Source organism: Carettochelys insculpta, chromosome 2 (genome assembly GCF_033958435.1).
Source record: "Carettochelys insculpta isolate YL-2023 chromosome 2, ASM3395843v1, whole genome shotgun sequence".
Lineage (NCBI taxonomy): Eukaryota > Metazoa > Chordata > Testudines > Carettochelyidae > Carettochelys > Carettochelys insculpta.
The window spans coordinates 238,497,384-238,525,361 of NC_134138.1; the positions used below are offsets into that span (position 1 = coordinate 238,497,384).

The 27,978-nt window shown below is 43.5% G+C and overlaps 1 protein-coding gene across 1 annotated transcript; it reads right to left on the reverse strand.

The window, feature by feature from the left end:
* Nucleotides 1–238: 238 nt before the first annotated feature.
* ACBD7 (acyl-CoA binding domain containing 7) lies at nt 239–27,883 on the reverse strand. The gene is made up of 4 exons (XM_074984792.1): nt 27,745–27,883; nt 820–937; nt 607–669; nt 239–519 (listed from the first exon to the last, which is right to left on the reverse strand). The coding sequence occupies exons 1-4, from the start codon at nt 27,754–27,756 to the stop codon at nt 446–448; spliced, it is 267 nt and encodes an 88-aa protein (XP_074840893.1). The 5' UTR covers nt 27,757–27,883; the 3' UTR covers nt 239–445.
* Between the last annotated feature and the right edge of the window lie 95 nt (nt 27,884–27,978).

Sequence of the window (27,978 nt, forward strand, 5' to 3'; positions counted from 1 at the left end):
AATTGAAGCCAGGAAATAACGTTGCCTTAAATCCGTACTCTCTGAAACCTCAATAACCTGATCCCACTTTCTTTTAAACGCTCCTGTATCCCATTACATTTTTTGGGGAAAAAGGGTAAATAGTTTTGTCTTCAAACTTGACTTTCACTGCACAGGAGGAGGCATATGATCTTTCTACTGCCTCAGAAAAGAGGACGAGATGACACTGTTTAAAAATCACCAATGAATCTTGTGGGTAACAATTTATTTAAAACAAGTACAGTTAGTGTCTTAAGCACAGCACATGTGCAAATACTCCCTTTTCGGTAAGTTGTTCATGACACTAATTCTTATTGTCAAACTAATCACGAAAACATAACTATTGGATTTTTCCTCAAAAGAGTTAGTTAATGAATTAACTCTTCAGTAGCTAATGAATTAACAACAGGCATTATTGTGGAGTAGCCTAGATCCCGTATTTTTCTATCATCTCTCTTGCTGTAGAAATATAAGCAGTCATGGCATCCTCCTTTGACAAACCTGCAAAGGAAAGCACTGGTTATTACATTTCCTTATTTGATATTCTATAAAGTTGATTACATTAGTGTAAACTTATTAGTAAGAGACCTTTTTTAAGGTTCCATGCATCCCATTTGGCTTTGGCTTTCAAATCTAGCATTCCTGGACATTCTGCCAAAAAAATGCATATAGTTGGTGGTTATTATATCATTTCACCTGAAGACTGTCTAGGCTTATTAAATGTAGACAATTAAGTGTATATATGGGGGGGGGGGGCGCGCGCGCACACACACACACACACACACACACACACACGTGTACCAGTATCAATATCTCCAACAGTAGACTGTTTGTAGAGTCCATATAGCTCTTTCAGTTCATCATCACTTGGCCTCTTTTTTAATTTTTTTACATCTTCTGCAGCACTGTCGAAATCAGCCTTAAAACAAAAGGGAGGGGACAGGGAAAAAAAAAAACCAAAACAATGAAGAGTTAAACATTTTAACTCCTATCTGTGTGCGTTAGGCTTTATAGCATCCTCATTAATTAACTGCTTCCCTATCAGCCCTGGTACTTACATGTAAATCTCTCAATACTTTTGTAATCGAATTATAGTTGGCCAGAAAATTTGACCAGTTTGGCTGATAAATCACCACTGCCAAAAGCAGCTACCCCCTTCATCCCAATAGAGAATACATTTTCCCAGCTAAATAAATGAACCATATACAGCTTGATTGATGTAATGAAATGTCATAAGTACAATTATACAAGATGCTTATAAATTCTAACTACTAGGTGTCATTCACATCCTTACTGAGTTGGGGGATGGGATGCAGATGAACTACAGCCCAGAAGCAGTTCCTTGAGCTGTAATGCCCATTGAGAAGACGCTGGCTATGTCTACACTAGGAGCATCCATCTACAGAAGTTACTGTCAGAAGAGATGTTCCGATAACTCTTCTGTCAACAGATCCTGACTACACATAAAAATGGATCAATCTTTTCATCCACTCTGTTGACTAAAGGGCCCCTGACACGTCTACACAGCTTTGTCGTCAAAAGTTTGTCAACAAAATGCATTGTGTGTGTGTGTAGATGCTCTGTGAGTTTTGTCCACGCTTACTCATGGTTTTCAGTTCTCTGCTGCCAGTGCGATGTGCATGTGCACACACATGGCAGTGGTAATGGAACACTATAACAGCTAATGCAAAAGTCAGGCTGAATTGATGCATCCCCTTTATATGTCAGAAGTGCAAGGATAGATGTCGCATCTATCATATAGCCACAAAGAAGGAGAGTTGAGCTTGAAGGCTCTTTTTTACTTTACCCACGCTGAGCTAGTTGCTCGCTGACCCCACATTACTGGTTCCAGTCAATTACAGAATTTTCTACCCTTTTTCTGCCCATGACCACCTATATCTCATTCTGTGACCCCAGAGTCCCTCAGTGCATCACAATGGGTTGGTCCCAAAGTCCAGATATCATAATGCATCATCTGCTAGTTGCACTTATTTATAAAGCAAGTATATACAACCCTCTCTCTAACTATGCCAAATTATTGCATGACTTTTTGGAAAGTTCCATAGGGTGTATGTTATACATGTTTAATATTTGTAAACAGAAGTGTACTCCATGCAAGTTTGTGCTATAATATGCTATGCATTCAATAAAGTCACACTGTTCCTCTGGGTGTCAATTTGTTTTCCCCTGGCTTTGTTTGAGCAGTAGGGACTGTGGAATTGCCTTATCACTCCATCCAAGCAGAATGCAGCCATCAGGTTGAAGATGGTGTGCTCCCCTAGCCAGCCTGGCTGACTGCATTCATTACTCAGGGGAAGACATCCTTCTGTCTCTTAATTCTGAGAATGTCCTGGGAATGTGACTGTGCCAGCTGAAACAGGCCGCAGAAATAAGCAATATGGGAGCAATATCTGATTGTTTGTGGTTTTATCGTTACCAACTTAAGTGTTCTAAAGAGGCCCCATGCGAACAAGGAGTGAAAGAAACACAGGATTACTGCATCTTAAAAAACAAAAGAGGGAGATAGACAGTTAATGAGAGGCTGCATTCTTGTCCCATTCTCTCTTTTCAAAGGACCCATTATGGGCTCACAAAACCGAGCACTCACTCATCAACTTAATGATGCATCAGCTGATACTAGCGCAGACAGTAATTTCATGTATAAATTATGCAAGGACAGTTAGATAGCTACATTGCAATGTTCACCCACAGAGCCCTGACCCCTTTCCCCTGACTGAGTTCATCACTGCTTCCTATATTGGAAAGAATTAGGATTTTTGTTTTGGTCTAGAAATGGATTTCTGGATAGATAGAAGGATGTCAAGAGGTTGGAGATCATCTTAGCGGATACCTAGAGGACTGAAAACTGGGGGAAACAAATATTGCAGTTGAAAACCCACAGCTCGCCTGTGCCAACTGACTCAGCTTTAAAACTTGCACCAAGAGATGTTGTAATGTCAGTGTGGACATTTGGGCTCAGGATGGAGATTGGGCACTAGCAACCTACAAGGCGGGAGGGTCTCAGAGCTGCAGGATTAGTGTACATCAGGTAGGACAGTGCTTTATTACTTTTGGGGTCTCTGTGCTCTTTTGGCTAGAAGGAAAAGACACACGCACACACACACACAAATTTGGATGGCTAAGCCCAGGAACTCTCCTAGCTGGAGATGTGAGTGTTAATAAACTCAGATAATTGGGAAGGGTAATGCCAACTGGATGTGGAAGGAGCTGGCCAGGACACTGGCAGAAATCTTCATTTTCACTGGGTCAGACAGGCAGGAGTAACTCAGAAGTGATTTTAACCTCATAGTGTGGAGTTGTGCAAACTACTGGTTTGAAGTTATAGCATCATACTAATGGACACCAAGTTGGGACATTGAATTTCATTTATTTCTGAATTTGGACAGGTGGACACATTTCTATGAAAAGGAGTTTTGTTTTTACATCTAATCCTTGAGTCTTTCGCATTGGTTGAACATTCTACCACAACATTTGCAAAAGGATAGGAAAGTCGATACTTAGACTCACCGATAAAGTCTGCTGACCCACCATATGGATCAATAATGCTCACTATTCAAGTCCTTGAAAATATTGAGCCAAGCTTGTTCCAACACAAGTCCTACTCAGGGTAAATAGCGAGGTGGCAAAATATGCACCTGATCCTAAATTACTCAAAAATAGAGTAATCCACAGTTGACTGCAAAGAGTTAAAAAGGGTTCTCACAAAATGCAAGTGATTGGAGAACAAGATAGCAGCTGAAACTCAATCTTGGTAAACGGAAAGCAATGCACATTGGAAAACAACCTGAACCAGGACTCAAGCACAATTTTTTTCAGGCCCAGTACAAAAACTTGTAACATGGAACCCCTCCCAACCCATACCACAAACTGCAGCTTTCTCTGCCCTTCCATGTGGGGGCCCTGATACCAACTGCAGACACAAAATGTGAGGTCTAAATTAGCTGCTACCATGCACTATAAAGCTCTTAGAAGCATTTTAGATAGTTGGCTACAGTGGGGTTTGCAGGGATCAGTTTTCGGACTGTGGCTCTGTTCAACACCTTCATCAGTGATTTAGATAAACGACAGAGCCGGGATAGTCACAGACTACTAGGACTGGAAGGGACCTTGAGAGGCCATCAAGTCCAGCCCCCTACCCCAATGGCAGGACCAAGTACTGTCTAAACCAGGCGTGTCCAACCCACGGCCCATGGGCCGCATGCGGCTCTGGACAGCTAGTAATGCGGCCCCACAAGATCGTAAACTGTTAACATTATGATGTGATTTATATACATTAACTATATTATATATTTTATATGCGGCCCAAGACAACTCCTCTTCACTCAGTGTAGCCCAGGCAAGCCAAAAGGTTGGACACCCATGGTCTAAACTATCCCTGATAGGCATCTATCTAACCTATTCTTAGAAATCTCCAGCAATGGAAGATTCCAAAGCCTCCCTTGGCGAGTTATTCTACTCTTTGGTCACCGTGACAGTTAGGAACTTTTTCCTTATGTCCAGCCTAAACCGCCCTTGCTGCAGTTTAAGTCCATTGCCTCTTGTTCTATCCTCAGAGGCCAAAAAGAACATGTTTTCTTCCTCCTCCTTATGACACCCGTTTAGATACCTGAAAACTGCTATCTTCTCTTTTCCAAGCTAAACAAGCCCAATTCTTTCAGCCTTTCTTCATAGGTCACATTCTCTAGACCTTTAATCATTCTTGTCACTCTTTTCTGGACCCTCTCTAGTTTCTCCACATCTTTCTTGATCTGTGGTGTCCAGAACTGGACACAATACTCCAGCTGAGGCCTAACCAGCGCAGAGTAGAGCGGAAGAATGACTTCTCGTGTCTTGTTCACAACACACCTGCTAATGCATCCCAGAATCATGTTTGCATTTTTTTGCAACAGCATCACACAGTTGACTCATATTTAGCTTGTGGTCCACTAGAACCCCTAGATCCCTTTCTGCTGTAGTCGTTCCTAGACAGTCTCTCCCCATTCTGTACGTGTGAAACTGATTGTTCCTTCCCACCTGGAGAACTTTGCATTTGTCCTTATTAAGCTTCATCTTGTTTACCTCAGACCATTTCTCCAATTTATCCAGATCATTTTGAATTATGACCCTATCCTCCAAAGCAGTTGCAACCCCTCCCAACTTGGTATCATCTGCAAACATAATAAGTGTACTTTCTATGCCAATATCTAAATCGTTGATGAAGATATTGAACAGAACCTGTCCTAACACAGCCCCCTGCAGAACCCCACTTGTTCTACTTTTCCAGCAGGATTGAGAACCATTAAGAACTACTCTGGGTATGGTTATCCAGCCAGTTATGCACCCACCTTACAGTAGCCTCATGTAAATTGTATTTGCTTAGTTTTTGATAAGAATATCATGTGAGACCATAACAAATGCTTTACTAAAGTCTAGGTATACCACATCTACTGCTTCTCCCCTATCCACAAGGCTTGTTATCCTATCAGCTTAGTATGACATGAGTTGTTCTTCACAAATCCATGCTGGCTGTTCCCTATCACGTCACCACCTTCCAAGCGCTTGCAGGTGATTTCTGTAATTACCTGCTCCATTATCTTTTCTGGCACAGACATTAAGCTGACCAGCCTGTAGTTTCCTGGGTTATTCTTATTCCCCTTTTTATAGATGGGCACTATATTTGCCCTCTTCCAGTCTTCTGGAATCTCTCCTGTCTCCCATGATTTTTCAAAGATGATAGATAAAGTCTCAGACACCTCCTCTATCAGCTCCTTGAGTATTCTTGGATGCATTGCATCAGGCCCTGGTGACTTGCAGACATCGAATTTTTCCAAGTGATATTTAGCTTGTTCTCTTTTATTTCAACTTCTAACCCTACCCCTTTCCCACTAGCATGCACTATGTTGGGTATTCCTTCAGACTTCTCAGTGAAGACAGAAACAAAGAAGTCATTAAGCATCTCTGCCATTTCCAAGTTCCTTGTTACTGTTTCTCCCTCCTCACTGAGCAATGGCCCTACCCTGTCCCTGGTCTCCCTCTTGTTTCTAATATATTTATAAAAAGCCTTCTTGTTTCCCTTTATGCCTGTAGCTATTTTGAGCTCATTTTGTGCCTTTGCCTTTCTAATCTTACTCCTGCATTCTTGTGTTGTTTGCCTATATTCAAATAGGTAGGGAATGTTTTTTGGGGCAGGAGCCACTGACTCACAGAATAATTGGGGCCACATGCACATGAGAAGCAAAAACCTCACTGAGCTGGTCCTGAAGTGAAAAACCCACAACCCAAACCTCTCACAGATGTCATATCCCAATTGAAAAGCATTAAGAAAAAGCAAAAAAAAAAGTCATTAACCCCTCTACCCTCAAGCTCCACACCAGAGCCTAGGGGAGCCAGGGCAAGCAGATTTTGTGGAGCCCCCTAGGTTCTGATGTGGGGCTAAAAATGAAGGGTTCAGTGCACAGAAGGAGGCTGCTAGGGCATGAGTGAGGGATGGGGATGTGGGTCTGGGCAGGAGGATGGTGCAGGAGCAGGATGGGGCGCTGGGTCTGGGCAGCAGGGAGGGTTCAGGAGTGGGCTGCCATGAGGTGTCTGGGTGAGTTAGAGCACAGAGTGGGTTGGAGGTAGGGGTCTGGGCAAAAAAAAAAAAGTGTCTGGAAGGGAGGGTGCAGGAGTGGACTGGGAGTGAGGAGTCTGGAAGAAGGGTTAAAGTCCTGGGCAGGAGGGGGATAAGGGATAAATGCACAGCTGCCTGCCTGGCACAGCTCCTAGGGTGGTGCACATGGTTCTGTGCACTGAAGGGAAGAACACATGCACACCAGCACCTCCCCTGCTGTTCCCCACTGGCCATGATTCAGCTAATGGGAGTGATGGGAGGCAGCGCCTGCAGGGAGCACTTCCATGTAGTGTGCAGGAGCCCCTTCCTCCCATGGTTTTGCATAGCCCACAGGCTGGCTCTGGCTCACCTGAACCAGGTCTGCGAGGCTCAGGGTTCCCCCTGCCATGAAGTGGGGATCCAGCACTGGCACTGCAGCCACAGTGCCTCCAAAGTGGATGGAGCTTCAGAATGGGCGTATGCCTCTGTGGGAAGTCAGCACCAAGCCTTGCAAGCTGGATCAAGGCAAGCCACAGATCAGATCACAGGTTCCCACACCAGCAGAGACTATACTTATAAAGTCTGCAGATGATACCAAGCTGGGAGGGGCTGCAAGAGGTTTGGAGGATGGGATTATAATTTAAGAAGGGCTTAGACAAATTGAAGAAATGGTCTGAAGTAACCAGGATGAAATTCATATGGACAAATGCAAAGTATTCCACATGGGGCGGGGGAAAACACACTCACCCCAACACCACCAGTTGCACAGATAAGAATGGCCATACTGGGTCAGACCAAAGGTCCATCCAGGCCAGTATCCTGTCTGCTGACAGTGGCCAGTGCCAGGTGCCCCGGAGGAGGTGAACCGAAGACAACGATCAAGCAATTTGTCTCCTGCTATCTGTCTCCAGCCTTTGACTAAAGGCTAGGGGCACCATACTTTACCCTTAGCTAATAGCCATTTATGGACCTAACCTCCAAAAATTTATCAAGCTCTTTTTCAAACTCTGTTAGAGTGCTGGCCTTCACAGCCTCCTCCGGCAAGGAGTTCCACAGGTTGACTGTGTGCTGTGTGAAGAAAAATTCTCTGTTATTAGTTTTGAACCTACCACCCATTCATTTCGTTTGGGCTACGCCTACACATGCCCCAAACTTCGAAATGGCCATTTGCATGGCCATTTCGAAGTTTACTAATGAAGCGCTGAAATGCATATTCAGTGCTTCATTAGCATGCGGGCTGCCGCGGCGCTTCGAAATTGATGCTCCTTCCCGCCGCGCGGCGCTTCCAGACGGATCTCCTTTTCGAAAGGACACCACCTACTTCACTCATGGGAATAAGGGGACTTCGAAGTAGGTGGCGTCCTTTCGAAAAGGAGACCCGTCTGGAAGCGCCGTGCGGCGGGAAGAAGTGTCAATTTCGAAGCGCCGCGGCAGCCCGCATGCTAATGAAGCGCTGAATATGCATTTCAGCACTTCATTAGGAAACTTCAAAATGGCCATTTGCGTGGCCATTTCGAAGTTTGGGGCATGTGTAGACACGGCCTTGGTGTCCTCTGGTTCTTATATTATGGGAACAAGTAAATAACTTTCCAATATTCACTTTCTCCACACCATTCATGATTTTATATACCTCTATCATATCGCCCCTCAATCTCCTCTTTTCTAGACTGAAAAGTCCCAGTCTCTCTAGCCTCTCCTCATATGGGACCCTTTCCAAACCCTTGATCATTTTAGTTGCCCTTTTCTGAACTTTCTAATGCCAGTATATCTTTTTTGAGGTGAGACCACATCTGCACGCAGTACTCAAGATGTGGGCATACCATAGTTTTATATAGGGGAAGTATGATATTCTTCATCTTATTATCTATCCCTTTTTTAATAATTCCTAACATCCTATTTGCTTTACTGACTGCCGCTGCACACTGCGTGGATGTTCTCAGAGAACTATCTAAATTTGCCCCCATCACATTGTATGTATAATTGGGGTTATTTTTCCCAATGTGCATTACCTTACACTTATCCACATTAAATTTCATTTGCCATTTTGCTGCCCAATCACTCAGTTTGCTGAGATCTTTTTGAAGTTCTTCACAATCTACTTTGGTTTTGACTATCCTGCACAGCTTGGTATCATCTGCAAAACTTTGCCACCTCACTGCTTACCCCTTTCTCTAGATCATTGATGAACAAGTTGAGCAGGATAGGTCCCAGGACTGACCCTTGGGGAACACCACTAGTTACCCCCTCCATTGTGAAAATTTACCATTTATTCCAACCCTTTGTTTCCTGTCTTTTAACCAGTTTCCAATCCATGAAAGGATCTTTCCTCCTATCCCATGACTACCTAATTTACATAAGAGCCTTTGGTGAGGGAACGTGTCAAAGGCTTTCTGGAAGTCTAAGTATATTATATCCACTGGATCCCCCGTCTGCATGTTTGTTAACCCCTTCAAAGAACTCTAATAGATTAGTAAGACACGACTTCCCTCTACAGAAACCATGCTGACTTTTGCCCAACAAATCACGTTCTTCTACGTGTCTGACAATTTTATTCTTTACTATTGTTTCTACTAATTTGGCCGGTACAGACGTTAGACTTACTGGTCTGTCTCCTCTAGAGCCCTTTTTAAATATTGGCGTTATATTACCTGTCTTCCAGTCATTGGGTACCGAAGCTGATTTAAAGGATAGGTTACAAACCACCATTAATAGCTCTGCAATTTCACATTTGAGTTCTTTCAGAACCCTTGGGTGAATGCCATCTGGTCCTGCAGACTTGTTACTGTTTAGCTTATCAATTAGTTCCAAAACCTCTTCTACTGACACTTCAATCTGAGAGAGTTCCTCAGATTTGTCACCTACAAAGGACGGCTCAGATTTGGGAACCTCTGTAATATCCTCAGCCGTGAAGACTGAAGCAAAGAAATCATTTAGTTTCTTTGCAATGGCACTATCTTCCTTGATTGCTCCTTTTATATCTCTATTGTCCAGGGGTCCCACTGCTTTTTTAGCGGGCTTCCTGCTTCTAATGTACTTAAAAAACATTTTACTATTTTACTATTTACTATTTTACTATTGTTCTTTGAATTTACAGCTAACTGTTCCTCAAAATCTTTTTTGGCTTTTGTTATTACATTTTTACACTTAATTTGTCAGTGTTTATGTTCCTTTCTATTTTCCTCACTAGGATTTGACTTCCACTTTTTAAGGATGCCTTTCTCTCTCTCACTGCCTCTTTTACATGGTTAAGCCACGGTGGCTCTTTTTTAGGTCTCTTACTGTGTTTTTTAGTTTAGGGTATACATTTAAGTTGGGCCTCTAATACGGTGTCCTTGAAAAGTTTCCATGCAGCCTGCACGGATTTTACTTTAGTTATTCTACCTTTTAATTTCTGTTTAATTAACCTCCTCATTTTTGTATAATTCCCCTTTTTCAAATTAAATGCCAGAGTGTTGGACTGCTGCGGTGTTCTTCCCAACACAGGAATATTAAACGTTATTATATTATGGTCACTATTTCCAAGCAGTCCTGTAATAGTTACTTCTTGGACCAGATCCTGCATTCCAGTCAGTACTAGATCGAGAATTGACTCTCCCCTTATGGGTTCCTGTACCAGCTGCTCCAAGAAGCAGTCATTTAAGGCATCAAGAAATTTAATCTCTGAATCCCGTCCTGAGGTGACATGTACCCAGTCAATATGGGGATAATTGAAATCCCCTATTATTAGTGAATTTTTTATTTTGACAGCCTCTAATCTCCCTTAACATCTCAGCATCACTATCACTGTCCTGGTTAGGTGGTCGATAATATATTCCTAGTGCCATAGTCCTATCAGAGGAAGGAATTGCTGTCCATAATGATTGTATGGAGCAATTTGATTCATTTAGGATTTTTACTTCATTTGAGTCTATATTATCTTTCACATGTAGTGCCACTCCACCACCCGCATGACCCGTTCTGTCTTTCCGATATATTTTATATCCCGGTATGATTGTGTTCCACCGATTGTCCTCATTCCACCAGGTTTCTGTGATGCCTATTATGTGAATCTCCTCCTTTGATATGAGGTACTCCAGTTCACCCATCTTATTAGACAGACTTCTAGCATTTGTGTAACAGCACTTTAAAAAACCACCACTAGCTATATGTCTGCCCTTCACTGATGTGTTGGATTTTTCTTTTTCTGTGACTGTTTCTCATCTGATCTGGCCCATACTTTACCATCTCCCATCTTCTCTTTCTGACTGAGTTCTAGGGAATCTCTATCAATGGAGTCTCATCTAAGAGAGGTCTCCGTCCAATCCACATGCTCCCCTGCACCAATCGGCTTTCCCCCATCTTAGTTTAAGAACTGCTCTATGACCTTTTTAATGTTTAATGGCAGCAGTCTGTATCCACCTTGTTTTAGGTGGAGCCCATCGTTCCTGTACAGGCTCCCCCTACCCCAAAAGGGTCCCCAGTTCCTAATAAATCTAAACCCTTCCTCCCTACACCATTGTCTCATCCACACATTGAAACTCTGAAGCTCTGCCTGTCTACCTGGCCCTGCGCGTGGAACTGGAAGCATTTCTGAGAATGCCACCATAGAGGTCCTGGATTTCAGTCTCCTTCCTAGCAACCTAAATTTGGCTTCAAGGACATCTCTCCTACCCTTCCCTATGTCATTGGTACCTACATGTACCACAACCACTGGCTCCTCCCCAGAACGGCATATAAGTCTATCTAGATGCCTCGAAAGATCTGCAACCTTCGCACCAGGCAGGAAAGTCACCATACAGTTCTCCTGGTCATCACAAACCCAACTATCTATATTTCTAATGATCGAATCCCCCACTACTAACACCTGCCTCTTCCCAACAACTGGCGTTCCCTCCCCCAGAGAGGTATCCTCGGCACGAGAGGATAACATAGCACCCTCTGGAAGGAGGGTCCCAACTATGGGATGGTTTCCTTCTGCTCCCACTGACTGCTCTCCTTCCCTGAGCCTTTCATCCTCCTTAACAGCATCCGGGCTGTCAGACTGGAGGTGGGACAGCCCAACTATATCCCGGAAAGCCTCATCAACATAGCTCTCTGCCTCCCTTTGCTTCTCCAGTTCAGCTGCCCTGGCCTCCGAAGCCCGCACTCGGTCTCTGGAGGGTCAGGAGCTCCTTGCATCAAGTGCACACATACGCCACCCGCCCACAGGGCAGGTAGTCATACATATTACACACGACACAATAAACAGGATAGCCCCTGCTGTGCTGCTGGGCTTCTGCCTCCATTGCCTGCTCTGATTTAATGTAATTTAATTATATAATGGGGATTATTATAAAGATTTATGCTTAAGGGCAATAGAATAACTAGCTCCCTCTAAGCTCCCCCTCTAAACTTCTCTCTCAAAACTCCCTCCTGTTAGCAATCACCCTGTTTGCAAGCACCAGGTTGCAGGCTCCCTGGTTGCCCGCCAGCAGGGTTTATATGATCTGGCCTTCCTGATAGCCCCTCCCTCTGACTACAGCTCAGCTCAGCCAATCATGCAAAATAGGAAAGGAGTACTGCAAAAAAGGGATCTAGGCGTTATTGTGGACCACAAGCTAAAAATGAGTCAAAGATGTTTGCCAGTAACAGCAGCAAAACTGAAACTGAAGAGATAGGCACACAGACTAACATATTTTGGAGCATAAGCTTTTGTGGGCAAAGACCCACTTCATCAGATGGATTAGTGGGGCGGGTGGCTTCAGAGGGGTATTTAAAGAGTGGGGTTCCAGTAAGAGGGAGGGCCAGAGCTGACAAGGTCTATTCAGCAAAGAGGAAGTGGCCCAGTATCAACAGCACTTATTAAAAGAGGAAAAAAACAAGTCAGATCAGACAGAGAGGGGGATGTGAGTCTGTCAGCATCTAATGGGGAGATATTAAACACCCAGAGCAGAGAAGCTGCCTTTGTAAGATGCGAGCCACTCCCAGTCTGTTTAATCCATGGCTAATGGAGTCAAATTTGCAAATAAATTGCAGCACAGAGATTTCTCTCCATTTGAATTTTGAAGTTTGTTTCAGGACTGTCACCCTTACATCTGCCACTGAGTGTCCAGGGAGACTGAAGTGCTCTCCCACAGGCTTCTGTACATCACCATTCCTGATGTCTGATTTATGTCCATTTAGTCTTTTACAAAGAGACTGTCCAGTTTGGCCAATGTAAATTGCAGTGGGGCATTACTGGCACATGATGGCATATATTATATTAGCAGATGTGCATGTAAAGGAGCCCCTGATGGTATACTTGATATTAGGTCCTGTGATGTCACTGGTGTAGATAAGTGAGCAGAGTTGGCAGCGAGGACTGTTGCAGGGGCTGGTTCCAGGCCTAGAGTCACTGGTTTGTCACTTGTAGTGGCTGGTGAGGATTTGTTTAAGGTTGGCAGGCTGTCTATAAGCGAGGACAGGCCTGCCTCTCAAGGTCTGCGAGAGTGAAGGTTCATTGTCCAAGATGGGTTGCAGATAACTGATGATGCATTGGAGAGGCCTTAGGTGGGGGCTGTATGTGATGGTCAGTGGTGTTCTCTTGTTTTCCTTGAGAGGCCTGTCTTGTAGCAGGTGGCTTCTGGGTACCTGTCAATCTGTTTCCTCACTTCCTTAGGTGGGTATTGTAGTTTGAAGAAAGCTTGGTAGAGGTCTTGTAGATGTTTGTCTCTGTCTGAGGGATGAGAGCAAATATGGTTATACCTTAGTGCCTGGCTGTAAATAATGGATTGTGTAGTATGCCCTGGGTGGAAGCTGGAGGCGTGTAGATAAGCATAGCAGTCTGTAGATTTTCGGTATAGGGTGGTATTTACGTGACCATTGCTTAGCTGTGCAGTAGTGTCTAGGAGTGAATCTCTTGTGTGGACTGGTCCAGGCTAAGGTTGATGGTGGGGTGGAAACTGTTGAAATCACGGTTGCTCTCTTCAAGAGCCTCCTTCCCATGGGTCCAGATGAAGATGTCATCAATGTAGTGCAGGTAGAGTAGGGGGTGCTAGGGGACAAGAACTGAGACAGCGTTGTTGCAGGTCAGTCATAAAAATGTTGGCATAGTATGGGGCCATGCGGGTGCCCATAGCAGTGCCACTCTTTTGAAGGTGTCATTTGTCCCCATATCTGAAATAGTTGTGGGTGAGGACAAAATCAAAGCTCCGCCACCATTTGTGCCTCAGTTTCATCAGGGATAATGTTCCTAACATCTTGGAGTCCATCTTCATGTGCGATATTGGTGTAAAGGGCCTCTACATCCATAGTGGCCAGGACGGTGTTTAAGAAGGTCACCAATGGATTGTTGTTTCCTGAGGAAGTCTGTGGTATCTTGAAGAAAGCTGGGGGTGCTGGTAGCAGAGGGTCTAAGGGTCCATATATCCAGACAATCCTGTGGCGAGGGTGCCACTGCCTGAGATGGGCATCCGGGATTTCCAGTTTTATGGATCTTGGGTAGCAGGTAGAATAAACCTGGTCTGGGTTCAAGGGGTGTGTGTAAATCTGTTCCTGTGTTTTTATAGGGACGGGCTTGAGCAGATGCTGTAGTTTTTGTGTATTCCTCAGTGGGATCCTTGGACAGAGGCCTGTAGAATGTGGTATTGGAGAGTTGCCTGGCACCTCCTTTTTAGTCTGTCCTATTCATGATGACAACAGCACCTCCCTTGTCGGCCTCTTGGATCAGAATGTCAGACCTGTTTGAGGCTGTTGATGGCATTGCGTTCTACATGGCTGAGGTTATGGGGGTAAGCAATGCCGCTTTTCTACAATTTCTGCCTGTACATGCCAGCGGAAGCAGTTTACATATAGGTCCAGTTTGTCATTTCGACCATCAGGGGAGTCCATGAGGAATTATTTTTCTTGTACCGTAGGTGGAAGGGTACCTGTGGGTCAGTGCACTGTTCAATGTCATGTTGGACGTATTTCTTGAGTCATAGATGGCAAAAGAAGGCTTCCAGATCACCACAGAACTGTATCAAGTTTGTGGGGGTGGTGGGGCAGAAAGAGTCCTCAAGAAAGGGCAGATTCTTCTGCCGGGCTGAGTGTGTAGTTGGATAGATTGACAATATTGGTGGGCGAGTTAGGGGTACCACTATTGTAGTCCCATGTGGAAAGTAGGAGTTTCAATAGTTTACAGTCCTTTTTCTTCTGTACAGAAGAGAAATGTGTGTGTTGTAAATCTCCTGTCTTGTTCTAGTAAAGTCCAGCCATGTGGAGGTTTGCATGGAAGATTATCCATTTATGAGGGTCTCCAGATTTGAGAGCTCTTTTGATGTTGCCCTGTTTGTTGTACAGGATGCTGATCAGGTGGGACCCCACTCTTTAAATACCCCTCTGAAATCCCCCGCCCCCCTATGCATCTGATGAAGCGGGTCTTTGCCCACAAAAGCTTATATTCCAAAATACCTGTTAGTCTATCAGGTGTCACAAGATTTGTTGTTCTCTAAGCTACAGACTAACCCGGCTACCTCTCTGATACTCGGCACACGTGCACAGAAAAAGAAGTGGTGGGTTTAGATTATTTGTGCTGCTCTTTGGCCCTTACGAGCAGGGGGATAGCTCAGTGGTTGAGCATTGGCCTGTTAAACCCAGGGTTGTAAACTCAATCCCTGAAGAGACCATTTGTGGATTGGGACAAATAGATGTCAGGAATGGTGCTTGGTCCTCCCTAAGGGGCAGGGGAGTGGACTAGATGACCTCCTGAGGTCCCCACCAGCTCTAGGAGATGTGTATCTCCAATTATACCTAATGTATTAAAATTCATGATGTACAATTTAAAGTGTGCATTAACACTAATTAAGTCAATTAAAATGTCAGTGTCTTTTTACATTTACAGTTCAACTATAAAGACAGAAGGAATCATTATGGTCATTTAGGCTGTGTGTACACTAGCCCAAGACTTCTAAATGGCCATTTAGAATTTTACTAATGAAGCATTGAAATACATATTCAGCACCTCATTAGAATGCCAGCAGCCATGGCACTTCGAAATTGATGTGGCTTGCCACCGCATGGCTTGTCCAGATGGGGCTCCTTTTCAAAAGGACCCTGCTAACTTTGAAATTCCCTTATTCCTATCTGCCGTTAGAAAAAAAAAAAAAAAGGGGATTTTGAAGTAGCCAGGGTCCTTTTGAAAAGGATCCCCATCTGGGCAAGCTGCGTGGTGGTGAGCCATGTCAATGTTGAAGTGCCGCGGCTGCTGGCATTCTAATGAGGTGCTGAATATGTATTTCAGTGCTTCATTAGTAAACTTCAAAATGGCCATTTGTATGGCCATTTTGAAGTCTTGGGCTAGTGTAGACACAGTCTTAGTCTCGCTTCCTCCATAACATAGGCAGGGCTGTTCTTACCCATATGTAGAACATGCAGCTATATAGGGCACCTGAAAATCTGGGGCACCACTGCATCTTATCGTTCACCCACTTGCCTTTTCTCATCCCTGTTCTGTGGCTCTGCTTCCTCCAGAGAGGATCTAGTTAACTTAAAAGCCTGCCAGACTTCAGCAGAACACTGAACCTGGGAAAAATCCATTCACATGATAATGAAGCTATTTAACAGGCATTTGCCAACCCCAGGTATACACTGTCAGATTCTGAGTTTACTGTTAGTTCACAGGATCTTAGTTTAATATTTGCTTTAAAATGATTTCATTAGCATGTTGAAGATTATTTAAAAAAAAAAATCCCTCTTGGTTGGCATCAGGAATAGGAGCACCAGGGCCCCATAAATCCTAAAGACAGACCTGAATATAGGGCACATCTCTTTAAAATGCTGTTGAGGGAGCTCTCTAGTGGGCATCTTCCTTCATATTGAAAAGTGAAATGAATCCCAGTAGTGGGGTGTTAACAAATCATCATTTCATTCAATAAGAAGCTTGGGATTGATTCAACAGAGGATTATAAAGCCACCTCCCCACCCCCAAACACACTGGCTGTTTCTACACATGCCACTTTCCTCCAAAAGTGGCATGCTAATGAGGCACAGATGCAAATTCCCAGTGACTCATTAGCATAAGGTCAAGTGATTTGGAGTCCAGGAGACGTTCTTCCGGACTCCAAAACAATGTGTGGAAGCATGGCCCCCTGGAGAAGAAGGGACCTCTGGAAAGAAGACTTTTCTGGAAGACCCACCCCGGGGCCACACTTCTACACGTTATTTTGGAGTCCGGAAGAACGTCTCCTGGACTCCAAATCACTTGACCTTATGCTAATGAGGCACCAGGAATTTGCATATTTGCATAACCTCATTAGCATATTTCAGGCTGTTCATTAGCATGTGCAGAAACAGCCATAGGGTGAGTCTACACTTGCATTCCTCTTTCGAAAGAGGAATGCAAATGAGGGAAGCTGAAATGCAAATGAGGTATAATTTACATATTTGGTACCTCATTTGCATATTCTAACTTCAAAAGAAGTCAGCGTAGTGTGGAAGTATAACATTGTATAAGTATAACGTTGTATAAGGGGACATGCTGGATACATTGTATATAAGAGGGCATGCCAAAACATGTTACAAAGTATCTGAGGAAGCACACGTAGGGACAGTTAGCTTTTGAATGGAGAAGCAATTAAGATGGAGCCAGCACGTCTAAGAAGCAGGCATCAGAATGGAAGGTGTGAAGGGCAATTGGTTAAGTTAACTGGAAGCTGTTAAAGGAGATTGTTAAGGGTGGCAGGTAATTGAAGATACGTGACTGGTCTCAGGGATCTCGAAGGGTGGTGACTAAAATCTTTTTCTTCTTTTGTCTGTAACTTGTTCTCCAAAAAACTGTATAAATTAAAAGACACAAGCCCCACTCGGGGGGCTTACTTCTAAATGTATTAGCAGAGCGGCTTTGCTAAGAAAACAGAGTGGTCTGATAAATTGTGAGTCTGAGTCAAACTTTGACAGTAGATGCTGCTTTTTCGACAGTAAGAGCATCTTCGAAAGAATCTTTCCCTTTATTTCATGGGAAGAAGGATTCTGTTGAAGATGGGGTTTACTTTCGAAAGAGCAGCATCTACACTGGCTTTCTTCTCATTTCATTTTTGAGAACATCTTTTGAAATTAGAATAGCAAATGATGTCAAATATGCAAATTTATACCTTATCTGCATACTTTCAAAAGAGGAATACATGTGTAAATGCACCCATATATAGCAGAACCCGCTGCACAGTAACAGACACAGGAAACATCAGGTATGGTTAGGCTTGCAAAACATTTTTATTTTAGGTAAAGCAATACAGTTCTTACGGGCAATGGACTTCCCTCTCTCCCAACTACAATGTCAAGGAGTCCAGCTACCACTAGTTTACTTGCAACTTTAAATTGTGTTAATTGGACACAGTGTAACAGAGATAGCAATTTCTTGCAACATCTTTGAAAAACCTTATTGAAGCAAGTTTAAGTGTCTTTGCATACTGTTTGCCTTTAGTGCACAGGACTCCATTTTTGCAGACCATGACTATGTAACTTACTGAGGACATAGGATTGCAACATGTGGAAATGTTATGAATGTCAACGAAATATAGTGAACAATGTTCCAGGCAAGAGTGGACTTTTAGGGCAAACAGTATCAAATGGTTCCTGCGGGAATGTCTAGGGGCAGACAAATGCCAAAACTCAGCCTTTTCAAGTTACATGCTGAGGAAAACAACAGTCTGCTGTTTTCATGTTCCTGGAGTCTCAAAGCCAAGCTCTGTAAAGGAAAGACTAACCTATTAATATGGGTTCTGCTTCTGAGTGGAACTTGTAACCACAAAAATCAAAACAAAAAACCTCACTTAAGCTACGTCTACACGTGAAGCCTACATCGAAGTAGCTTATTTCGATGTAGCGACATCGAAATAGGCTATTTCAATGAATAATGTCTACACATCCTCCAGGGCTGGCAACGTTGACATTCAACATAGACGTTGCGCAGCACCACATCGAAATAGGTGCTGCGCGGGAACGTCTACACGCCAAAGTAGCACACATAGAAATAAGGGTGCCAGGCACAGCTGCAGACAGGGTCACAGGGCAGACTCAACAGCAAGCCGCTCCCTTAAAGGGCCCCTCCCAGACACAGTTGCACTAAACAACACAAGATCCACAGAGCCGACAACTGGTTGCAGACCCTGTGCCTGCAGCATGGATCCCCAGCTGCCGCAGCAGCAGCCAGAAGCCCTGGGCTAAGGGCTGCTGCACACAGTGACCATAGAGCCCCGCAGGGGCTGGAGAGAGAGCGTCTCTCAACCCCTCAGCTGATGGCCACCATGGCAGACCCCGCTATTTCGATGTTGCGGGACGCGGATCGTCTACACGTGCCCTACTATTCCCATCCCCTCATGGGGTTAGCGGCTTCGATGTCTCGCCGCCTAACGTCAACGTTAACATCGAAATAGTGCCCAACACGTGTAGCTGTGACGGGCGCTATTTCGAAATTAGTGCCGCTACTTCGAAGTAGCATGCACGTGTAGACACGGCTTTAGTGGGATATGAAGGACTGACTCCAATCAGAATCCTTCTTGGAGCTAGAGATGATGTTCAGTAAGTTTGTTAGAATTCATGTAGGGTTCTTTTAATGCTTTATTTCTTTTAAGTGTTTTATTTGTAATATTTTTACCTTATGTATCAATGCCCTTGCTTATAAAGAGCTTTGTGGTACACACTCATCCCTTGTTTAAGGAGTACTTTACGAACAAGTACTTGCTTAAACAAGGAACATATATACCCTACCTTTAGTCACTACATGAGTGACCTTCCGCTGCTTGTATGTGCAGGGTCCCCGGCTGGGGGCGTGGAGAGACCAGCCTTACAACCCTCCCCTGCAGCCCCAAGCTTCCCCCAGTCTTAGACCCCTCCCCCACATCCCTCAACAGCCCCAGCCTTAGACAATCCTCCTCCTCCTGTCGCCTCTTCACCGGGGCTGCTAGGCTGGGTGGCTCCCCCCGGCCCTCCTGCTCCCAGCAATCAACTCAAGTGTTAAGGTTTCAGCGCCTAGGTGTAAGGTAGTTGCTCTCCTTAGCCATAGAGATAGCAGGTATCTCTATTGATAACACTGCTGCCTCAGGCAGATATCTAAGAAACTGCAAAATGTCTTCTTTAACAGCCGCATGCAGCTAGGAACTGCCCAGCTGGCAACTTTTAACAAATCTAATGGGACTCATGTTTGGGTCTCAACCCATAGGTTGGGAATCCCTGCTTTACATACAGACATACACTACATCCTATTTCTGGTGCCAAATTATTCAAATATATCAGAAAAGTACCTAAACTTAACTAGTTTGGCAAGTTACAAGCACTTGCAATGAATTGGAGACTTTTACATGTATTTTAATGGGAACTTAGTGTTGCTCTTAAGAGTGTTCGCATACAAGCAGAAATTTGGGAACCAACTGTGCTCGTATAGCAAGGGTGAATATCTTATAACTAAGAGCAATCACAACTGCACCTTGTTTTCTCTCCAGTGACTATGAACAGTTGCCTGTTTACACAGCCTGGCTTGCTGAGGAACTCTGTGTAAGCAGGGAACTGTGCAGCCTCAAAACAATTGAAAAAAAATCTAGTCAGAAGGGAGAAAGATATTGGACTTTGTCCAAGAGCGGTAACATCAGAGAAGCTGGAAGCCTAGACTGATTGCCCTTGGTGGACAACATGGGGGAAAAGCAGGGCTTAAAGCATTTTATTCCAAGTTTTTAAATCAGGTGTTTGGGATTTTTTTTAAACCTTCAATTAGAGCCTTAATTCTGAACTGCAGCCAGGTGAGCTCAAGCCTTTCATCAGGTTTACCAGGTGAAAGTCATAATCTACATTGCTATTGGTCCTGTAACTTGACTGCACAATTTAAAATAAGTGCAATTACATGCTCCATTGGCAGAACCTGTGCACTGTGTAGGGTCTCAAATGTAGCTTACATGTGGGTTGCAGGCTGTATTTCCCTAGTGCTTGTCTTTGAGACCAAAGTAGAAGTGTTGTTGGACACAGACTGGTGGAATTAGTTAGCCACACCTTAGAGATCTCATGAGAGAGTTACTATTTAAAAAACAAGCTACATTAAGCATCCTAATGACTTAGTATCAATTAAAAAATGCTCAGGCCAAGTCTAGTTAAAATACATCCTGACTTAATAAATTAAATATAGAGAAGAAATTCTCAATTGTCTTGCCATGACTAAACATCTCTCTACCCATCCTTTTCTGACCAGCTGGGGAAGATGTCTCCCTCTCCCACCAGCTGCCTCATAAAAGAGGCTTACATCAGCTCTTTGCACGTATATAAATAGATTGAGAAGAGTGGTGTTGGCTGTATGGCGAACACTGCCCTGGAGGTCCATATTTGGGCTGTATTTGGAAGGCGCATGAAGCATACTGTAAAAATATGGCACCACTCTGTATACTATAGACTAAACACAAATACATTCTATAACTGTAGGGAGGAAATATAACCCATCTTAGAATGCTGAACACTTTGTTGTGAGGTTTCCATCCTGTGTAATGGATGATGGCACCACAGTGCATTTAGCTTCAATGTTGAGGTTACCTTACATAATGGTGAGAGCATGGGATTAAAAGGTGAAGTAAGGAAGACTCTGCTCTGTATGTAGCAGGTGGGTTTGTAGATTAAAAGCCATTGTGTAGGATCCTCACTAAAAGAGAATGTTTATTGGAAATCTGAAAACTGACAGTTTATTTTAACTCTTTGGAGCAAAACCTACATATCCCTATATACACCTGAATGTAGCACTGAGGATATTTGGTCTTCTCCCCCTGCCCCAAAAGAAAAGATTTTCATAATTTAAACAACAATCCCAGCATGCAAGACCAGATGAACCAATGTGTGCATACACAGGGCTCCCATTTTAACAGGGAGCCTAACCCCTCAATTTTAGTGTGTGACATTGCAACTTACCACTGGAGGTTGCAGATTTGGCCCTTTCATGCTGGAAAGATCACTAGCCCAGTTGTACCTGGTGTGCAGAATTGCAGTGGTGCTCAGAGTTGGCCCACCCGCCTCAGTCATGATGTGAAGGATGGGAAAGGGACCCCAAATTTCCCTGGTGCACAGGGTCCCAAATTTTTTGAATCCAGTACTGTCAGTATATAACTGAGTCTTACTGATCTTCCTGGTGAAGTTATTTACAGGGTCAAGTACTGCAACAATAGCCGTGTCTACACGTGCACACTACTTCGAAGTAGCGGCACTAACTTCGAAATAGCGCCCGTCATGGCTACACATGTTGGGCGCTATATCGATGTTAACATCAATGTTAGGCAGTGAGATGTCGAAGCCGCTAACCCCATGAGGGGATGGGAATAGCGCCCTACTGTACTTCGACGTTCAACGTCGAAGTAGGGACCATGTAGTCGTTGTGCGTCCCGCAACTTCGAAATTGCGGGGTCCGCCTTGGCGGCCATCAGCTGAGGGGTTGAGAGACGCTCTCTCTCCAGCCCCTGCAGGGCTCTAGGGTCACTGTGTGCAGCAGCCCTTAGCCCAGGGCTTCTGGATGCTGCTGCTGCAGCTGGGGATCCATGCTGCATGCACAGGGTCTGCAACCAGTTGTCGGCTCTGTGGATCTTGTGTTGTTTAGTGCAACTGTGTCTGGGAGGGGCCCTTTAAGGGAGGGGCTTGCTGTTGTGTCCGCCCTGTGACCCTGTCTGCAGCTGTGCCTGGCACCCTTATTTCGATGTGTGCTACTTTGGCGTGTAGACGTTCCCTCGCAGCGCCTATTTTGATGTGGTGCTGCGCAACGTCGATGTTGAACATCGACGTTGCCAGCCCTGGAGGACATGTAGATGTTATTCATCTAAATAGGCTACTTCGATGTAGGCTTCACGTGTAGACGTAGCGAATGAGTGATATAGTATCATCTGAGGGAGGGACAATAACAGTACTTGCATTCATATGTTTTATGAGATGCTTCAGAATGCAAGTGTCCAAGTGTAACCGGGAGCATTTCTAGTTGCATAATGCTGCACCTTAGTTAAACTAAATACTAAATACATTATATAGTATGTTGCTCATGCAAATCACTACGTAAACTTTAATCCCACAGTGCCATGGTATACACATAATAATCACTGAAACAAGTTTTAGAAGTATTTTAAGGAGTTTAAATATATTCAGTCAGGACAAATGGCTGTAGTTTTTGCCACATCATGCAAAAGTTATTGTATCCATATCCTTTCCAAGATCTGGCTTATCTGTCTATGTTAAAAAAACCCAAACAACAAGAAGTAACGATTTCTGAAGTGAAATTTATGCAGGTAATAAAGGTCGCCATTTTTGGAGCTGCAGTCTTATCCGGCAACATCCCTCATCCAGCAGAGCCAAGGATGTTCCTGGACCAAACAGCCAGGGCAGGAGGGCAACCAGCTGGCAGCCCTGCAGGGCAGCAGCAAGTCTGGTCTGGAGGCAGCATCCACCGGCAAACCCATGCAGGGCCCTGGGTGGGAGCACTGGCTTCCCCCTGGCAACACCCCCACCACGTGGCACTGGGTCTGGAGTACTGGCCTCTCCCAACAACCCTCCATGGTGCACTAGGGATGGAATGCCAGCTTCCTGGGCAGCCCCACATGGGGTTGAAGTGCTGGGCTGGGAGGCCGGCTGTGGTAGCAAGCTGTGGCCATAAAGCCTGGGAGCCATGGCCAGAGTGGAGGTGGCCAGGGACAGGGGTGTTACCTCAGGGACTCAGACGACTATGAAATTAGAGCAAGCCCCAAATCTGGGTCATCCCTGTTTCAGAAGCACAGGCCTCCTGGCCAATGGTTTATCTGATCACATCCAATAAAAGATAAATTAGAAAGAAATGGAGTTAAAAAAAAACAAACACATTTTAGTCATGTATTAAGGGACAAATTTACAATAAGTAGGTAGAGAGGAGTAATGATTCAAGTAATTAACACAGCATCTGTAACATACCTATAACTTACAATAACCATAACCCACAGTAACTGGAACAGTTACTTATTAGGCCTGAAGCCTAGGGCCCAAAATATCCAATAGAGAAAGGAGAATAATGTTACAGTCAATGGTGAGGAAGAGCAGCTTGAAGCCTGGGACCTTCTACCACTGAGCTATTTGAAAGCTGCTTGGGGGAATGCCAGGGAGAGCCGGTGAAGAGATGGAGAACAGCTTCACTAACTTGTTAATGAAAGATGACAAGATGAAACAGTGTGCGATGGTCGTCTGAGGAAACTGCTCTGACGGAACCACAGGTGGATCTTAAACTGCTGCTGCTCCTCAACTCCCCCCTTCATTGACAGGCACAGTCTCTCATTTGACCAATGGCATGAAAGTTCTGTGGTAAAAGGGTGGGAAAAATCTACCTGAACCTGGATTGACCCAGCCTACCTGTGCTACTGTTATCTGACCTCTTCACAAAATGGATTCTACCTTTTCAAAATGGAATTCCACAGGACACCTACACACAACAGCTATTTACACAAAAGTCACTCACAACAGGGGAATTACTCTCCCCTGGTGTGGCAAAATCCCATGTTTTGAGACCACTGAAGTCCAGAGACTGCGAGACCAGGGAGGTACAACCTGTAACAACAACAACAACCTATACTGAATTTAAGCAAAGGGACCCCCCCAAAAAAAACCAAAACCTGCTGAAGTGCTAAAAACCTCATACTGGCTGCCCATATTTTAACAGTTGGCACCATAGAACAAATTCATCCTTTGTGAAGTCATTGAGGTTTCGCCAGGGATGAAGTTAGTATTAATTTTTTTAAGCCATGGCACAGCTGCTTCACAGCATTTAAAGGAGGTAAAGTCCAATGGTTGGGTGTTATTTCTTTTCTTCTGAATACTGAAGTTGCTGATCAGCAGATTAAGTAATTAGAGGCAAGGAATTGTACAACAAAACACAGTTCAACTATTTTTTTCTTTCTAAGTGCTGAGACAGTACAATTTCCTAGTCCAGCTGGCAGAACTTCAAAAATCTTGTGGCACAGATTGTAAGAGTACTTGCTTGTCCTTGGGATCCATTGCTAGGTTAATGTGCAAGCTACTCATACACCACAATGGCTTGTTCCTGGTGCCATGAAAACAAATGTATAATTTCAAATTTGGCACATTGATGGCATCTAACAGTCATCTTTTCTTTATTTATAAGAGATGTGTTTGAAAGTCTCCCCCTCGTAAAAAATGGGGGCAGAAAAAATGCTGTAGTATAATATTAACCCTCTTGATTGAGCTGATGATCAAATGATCAAACAAGTATAGATTAAAGGTCTAGTGCTCTAATATCTAGGTGTGGCACCTCTGCTTCTCAAAGCACTTTACAAGGAGGTAAATGTAAGTTACCCCATTCTACAGATGGGGTAGTAGGCACAGCATAGTGAATTGACATGCCCAAAGTCAGCTATAATGCAGTAGCAGAGCTGAGAACAGAACACAGGTTAGAATCCCAGTACACTGGGCTATAATTTCAGCCACACTGCCAAGCATCTGCTAGTTCAGAATAAATGGGATATGCTCAAGTGATTCTATGCCCATTGCAGCAGCAAGCCTATGTAATGGAATTATTTTTGGATTCATAAGAAGAATTTAGCACACATGTAACTACACATCATTCATACACCACTTAGGACAAATGTATTTTTTAAAATCTTTACCATTTACATGACTAATGTAAAAAAAATTACAGCTATGCAGTCACCATATAATGGATCTAAAATAAAGCCACAATAAATGGGCATTTTGAATGCTCAGCCCCTCTTAAAAATTAAGGAGTCTACCTGTAAGCACCAGAGTTTGAAAATTTTGCCCTAAATAGATAGAAAAGATATTCCAGAGAAAACTGGTCTTTCTGGAAATAAATGAGGCCCTAAACATCAAGGATCAAAATTCGAATAAAAAATGACCTAAAAAAGCCACCCCATACCACAAATATGTATGGAATACAAAGTTGTAGGACAAGACTTGCAGACTGTACTAATATATACACACATCAGGAAAGTAACACACCAACAGTAACCCATCAACTGAATTGTCATATTTAGCTACTAAGACAAACAAATGAAGTTGTTTTGTCTAGGTTCTTATACCATACTCATGAGTATCTAGGTTCTTATATGATGATAGCCATCAAACTTGAATGGTATCAAAGGGGTAGCTGTGTTAGTCTGTAAGATGCCTCAGCAATTCTCATTATTTTTGCAGATACAGACTAGCAGACGTATTGGAGCATCAGCTTTTGTAGGCAAAGTTCCACTTAGATGCATGGTATTTGCTCACAAAAACTTACGCTCCAATACATCTGTTTGTCTATAAAGGTGCCACAGGACTTCTCATTATATTAACTTGAATGGGCTTTGGCTCAGGCCCTCACAGTGCAATGAAACTGTACTTTGTATGAGACTTGTCAGAAGAGAGGGAACATCAAAACTGATTTGTGAAAGGAGGCCCTTATGTCAGGAAGCTTCTAAATGCCCCTGTATTGCATAGAATCCTAATTTACTGGGATGCAGGTGTAAGTATAACAATCGATATTACTGGAACAGTATATCACCATGCATTTCCCTCTGCAGTAAGAGCCGAATAGAAAGGAAGAACCAACCTGCATAAGACAGGTAAGTTTAATATAAATATACATTATTTAGCTTGTCAGCAGCTCATGCAAGAGTGACTGCTTATGACACATTGCATAGGATCTAGTTTCTCAGCACATACGTAAACTCTGCATCTAAAGATATTAAAAAGTATCCCTTCAAATACAGATTTTATTTTAAATCATGTATTCACTAAAGCACCCTTTTATGCCTCAAATTAGAAGCTATAAGATTTTTCACCATAAGTACACATTTAAAACCACACACACCCATTCACTTCATTGTACGCACAAATTATTGCATCACCATTGTGTAAATTAAATGAAGATAAATATAAACTTAAAATGGTATCTTCAGCATAAAGCGAAAAGTCCGCAAGAATTTAGTTATTCTCAGCTAAGTAGGTCATGTTTCCACAGTTTGAAAAACTGAATTTTTGCCTTCTCTGTGCCCTCATTCACTTGTCACTCTTCTACAACTTTGTGCTGTGGCTCTTTGTGGACACAATTTAAGTTTTTCCTACATTTAGAAACCAGTAATGCACTGTTCTGCTGAAATGGTTCCCAAGTAGAGGGTGTGATCTTTTGAAATGAGGGGTGTTTCGTGATGTAATAAATATGCAGTGTTTTTCCCCCAGACAATCTCACTCAGGTTTGTTGTTTTTAAAAATCTCAGTGCTGACAAAAGTCTATAATGAAAGATGCTCCAACTTTGCACAGTCAACAGTAAATTAAAAAAGAGAAACAAACCTAAGAGCTCATTTAAAGAGCCTTATCTGAACTAAAATTGGAGAAAGAACTGAGATTTGGCTGTTTCTGTTCCCCATCCCTTTGAGGATCATTTGATTTTTGTCTGCAAAGTGACACACCCAAACCTCTGTGCAGTTATACTGTAATTGCACAGCAACTCACACCTATGTGGAAAACAAAGTGCCTCAGGGGATGTTAACCCTCTCTCTAGAGTGAAGATGTAGTTACTGGCTAAACACTCTCAACATATGAGTCAATGGGGAATTTAGGAAAGAACTGCTATTACCTGCCCCCCCGCCATGCGCAGTTAAACTTTGCCAGCAAAATGTACACAGGCTTCAAAACACAACCCCCATAGAAAATGATGATGCACTCCATTAGTTGGTCCTCATGGCCCCAAAGATGTTTGTACCAGTATTCTTAAATCCTGGAAAGGTGCCTTTTTAGTTCTGTGTAAGTCTAAGTTAAGTAACCCAACCCTTAAAAATAACATATGCATCCTTTCAAAGGAAAGTGCTCAATAATAGTGCAGCTACAACTACACATAAAAATAATGAATGTACCTGATCAAAACGTATGCATCTTTCAAAGCAGGTGCTCCTATATCCCAGAAAATTTCAAGAAGCAAACAACAGACTTCAAAGAAGCAATTTTTTGCTCCCTCCAAAAATTCATACACCTATTATGCATTATAAACAAAACAAAAAAAAATTCACTGTGCCGCAAGACAACTCAGATTATGCAACAATAATCCTTGCTCTAACAAACCATAGTATTTCCAGGATTGAGCATTGCAAAGAGATTAACAATACACCCCTAGCCTCACCCCTTGATCCCCTGCACTGCGTTTCTTTTTACCACACCTAACAGCAGACTCCCCTCTTACCTGGAGAGTCATGCTGATGCTGATGCTGATGCTGATGCTGATGCTGATGCCAGCAATGAATTAACTTCTCCCAAATGCTGTGCTTATGTGCTCAGCCCTCCAGCTACTGCCCTGCAGCTCCAGTTATAGTCCCAAGCCACACAAACGAGGCTGCACTTCACCTTCCTCATTGGACTAGGACTGAAATGACATCAGCTGCTTTGGGCAGGGGGCTGGACTTGATGACCTCCTGAG

What these genes read in the sequence shown, in the direction of transcription:
- ACBD7 (XM_074984792.1), bottom strand. An exon ending in TGTTGGAGATATTGATACTG is followed by an intron (nt 670 to 819) that starts GTACACGTGTGT and finishes TTTTTTTGGCAG; the next exon opens with AATGTCCAGGAATGCTAGAT. An exon ending in TGCATGGAACCTTAAAAAAG is followed by an intron (nt 520 to 606) that starts GTCTCTTACTAA and finishes TTTCCTTTGCAG; the next exon opens with GTTTGTCAAAGGAGGATGCC.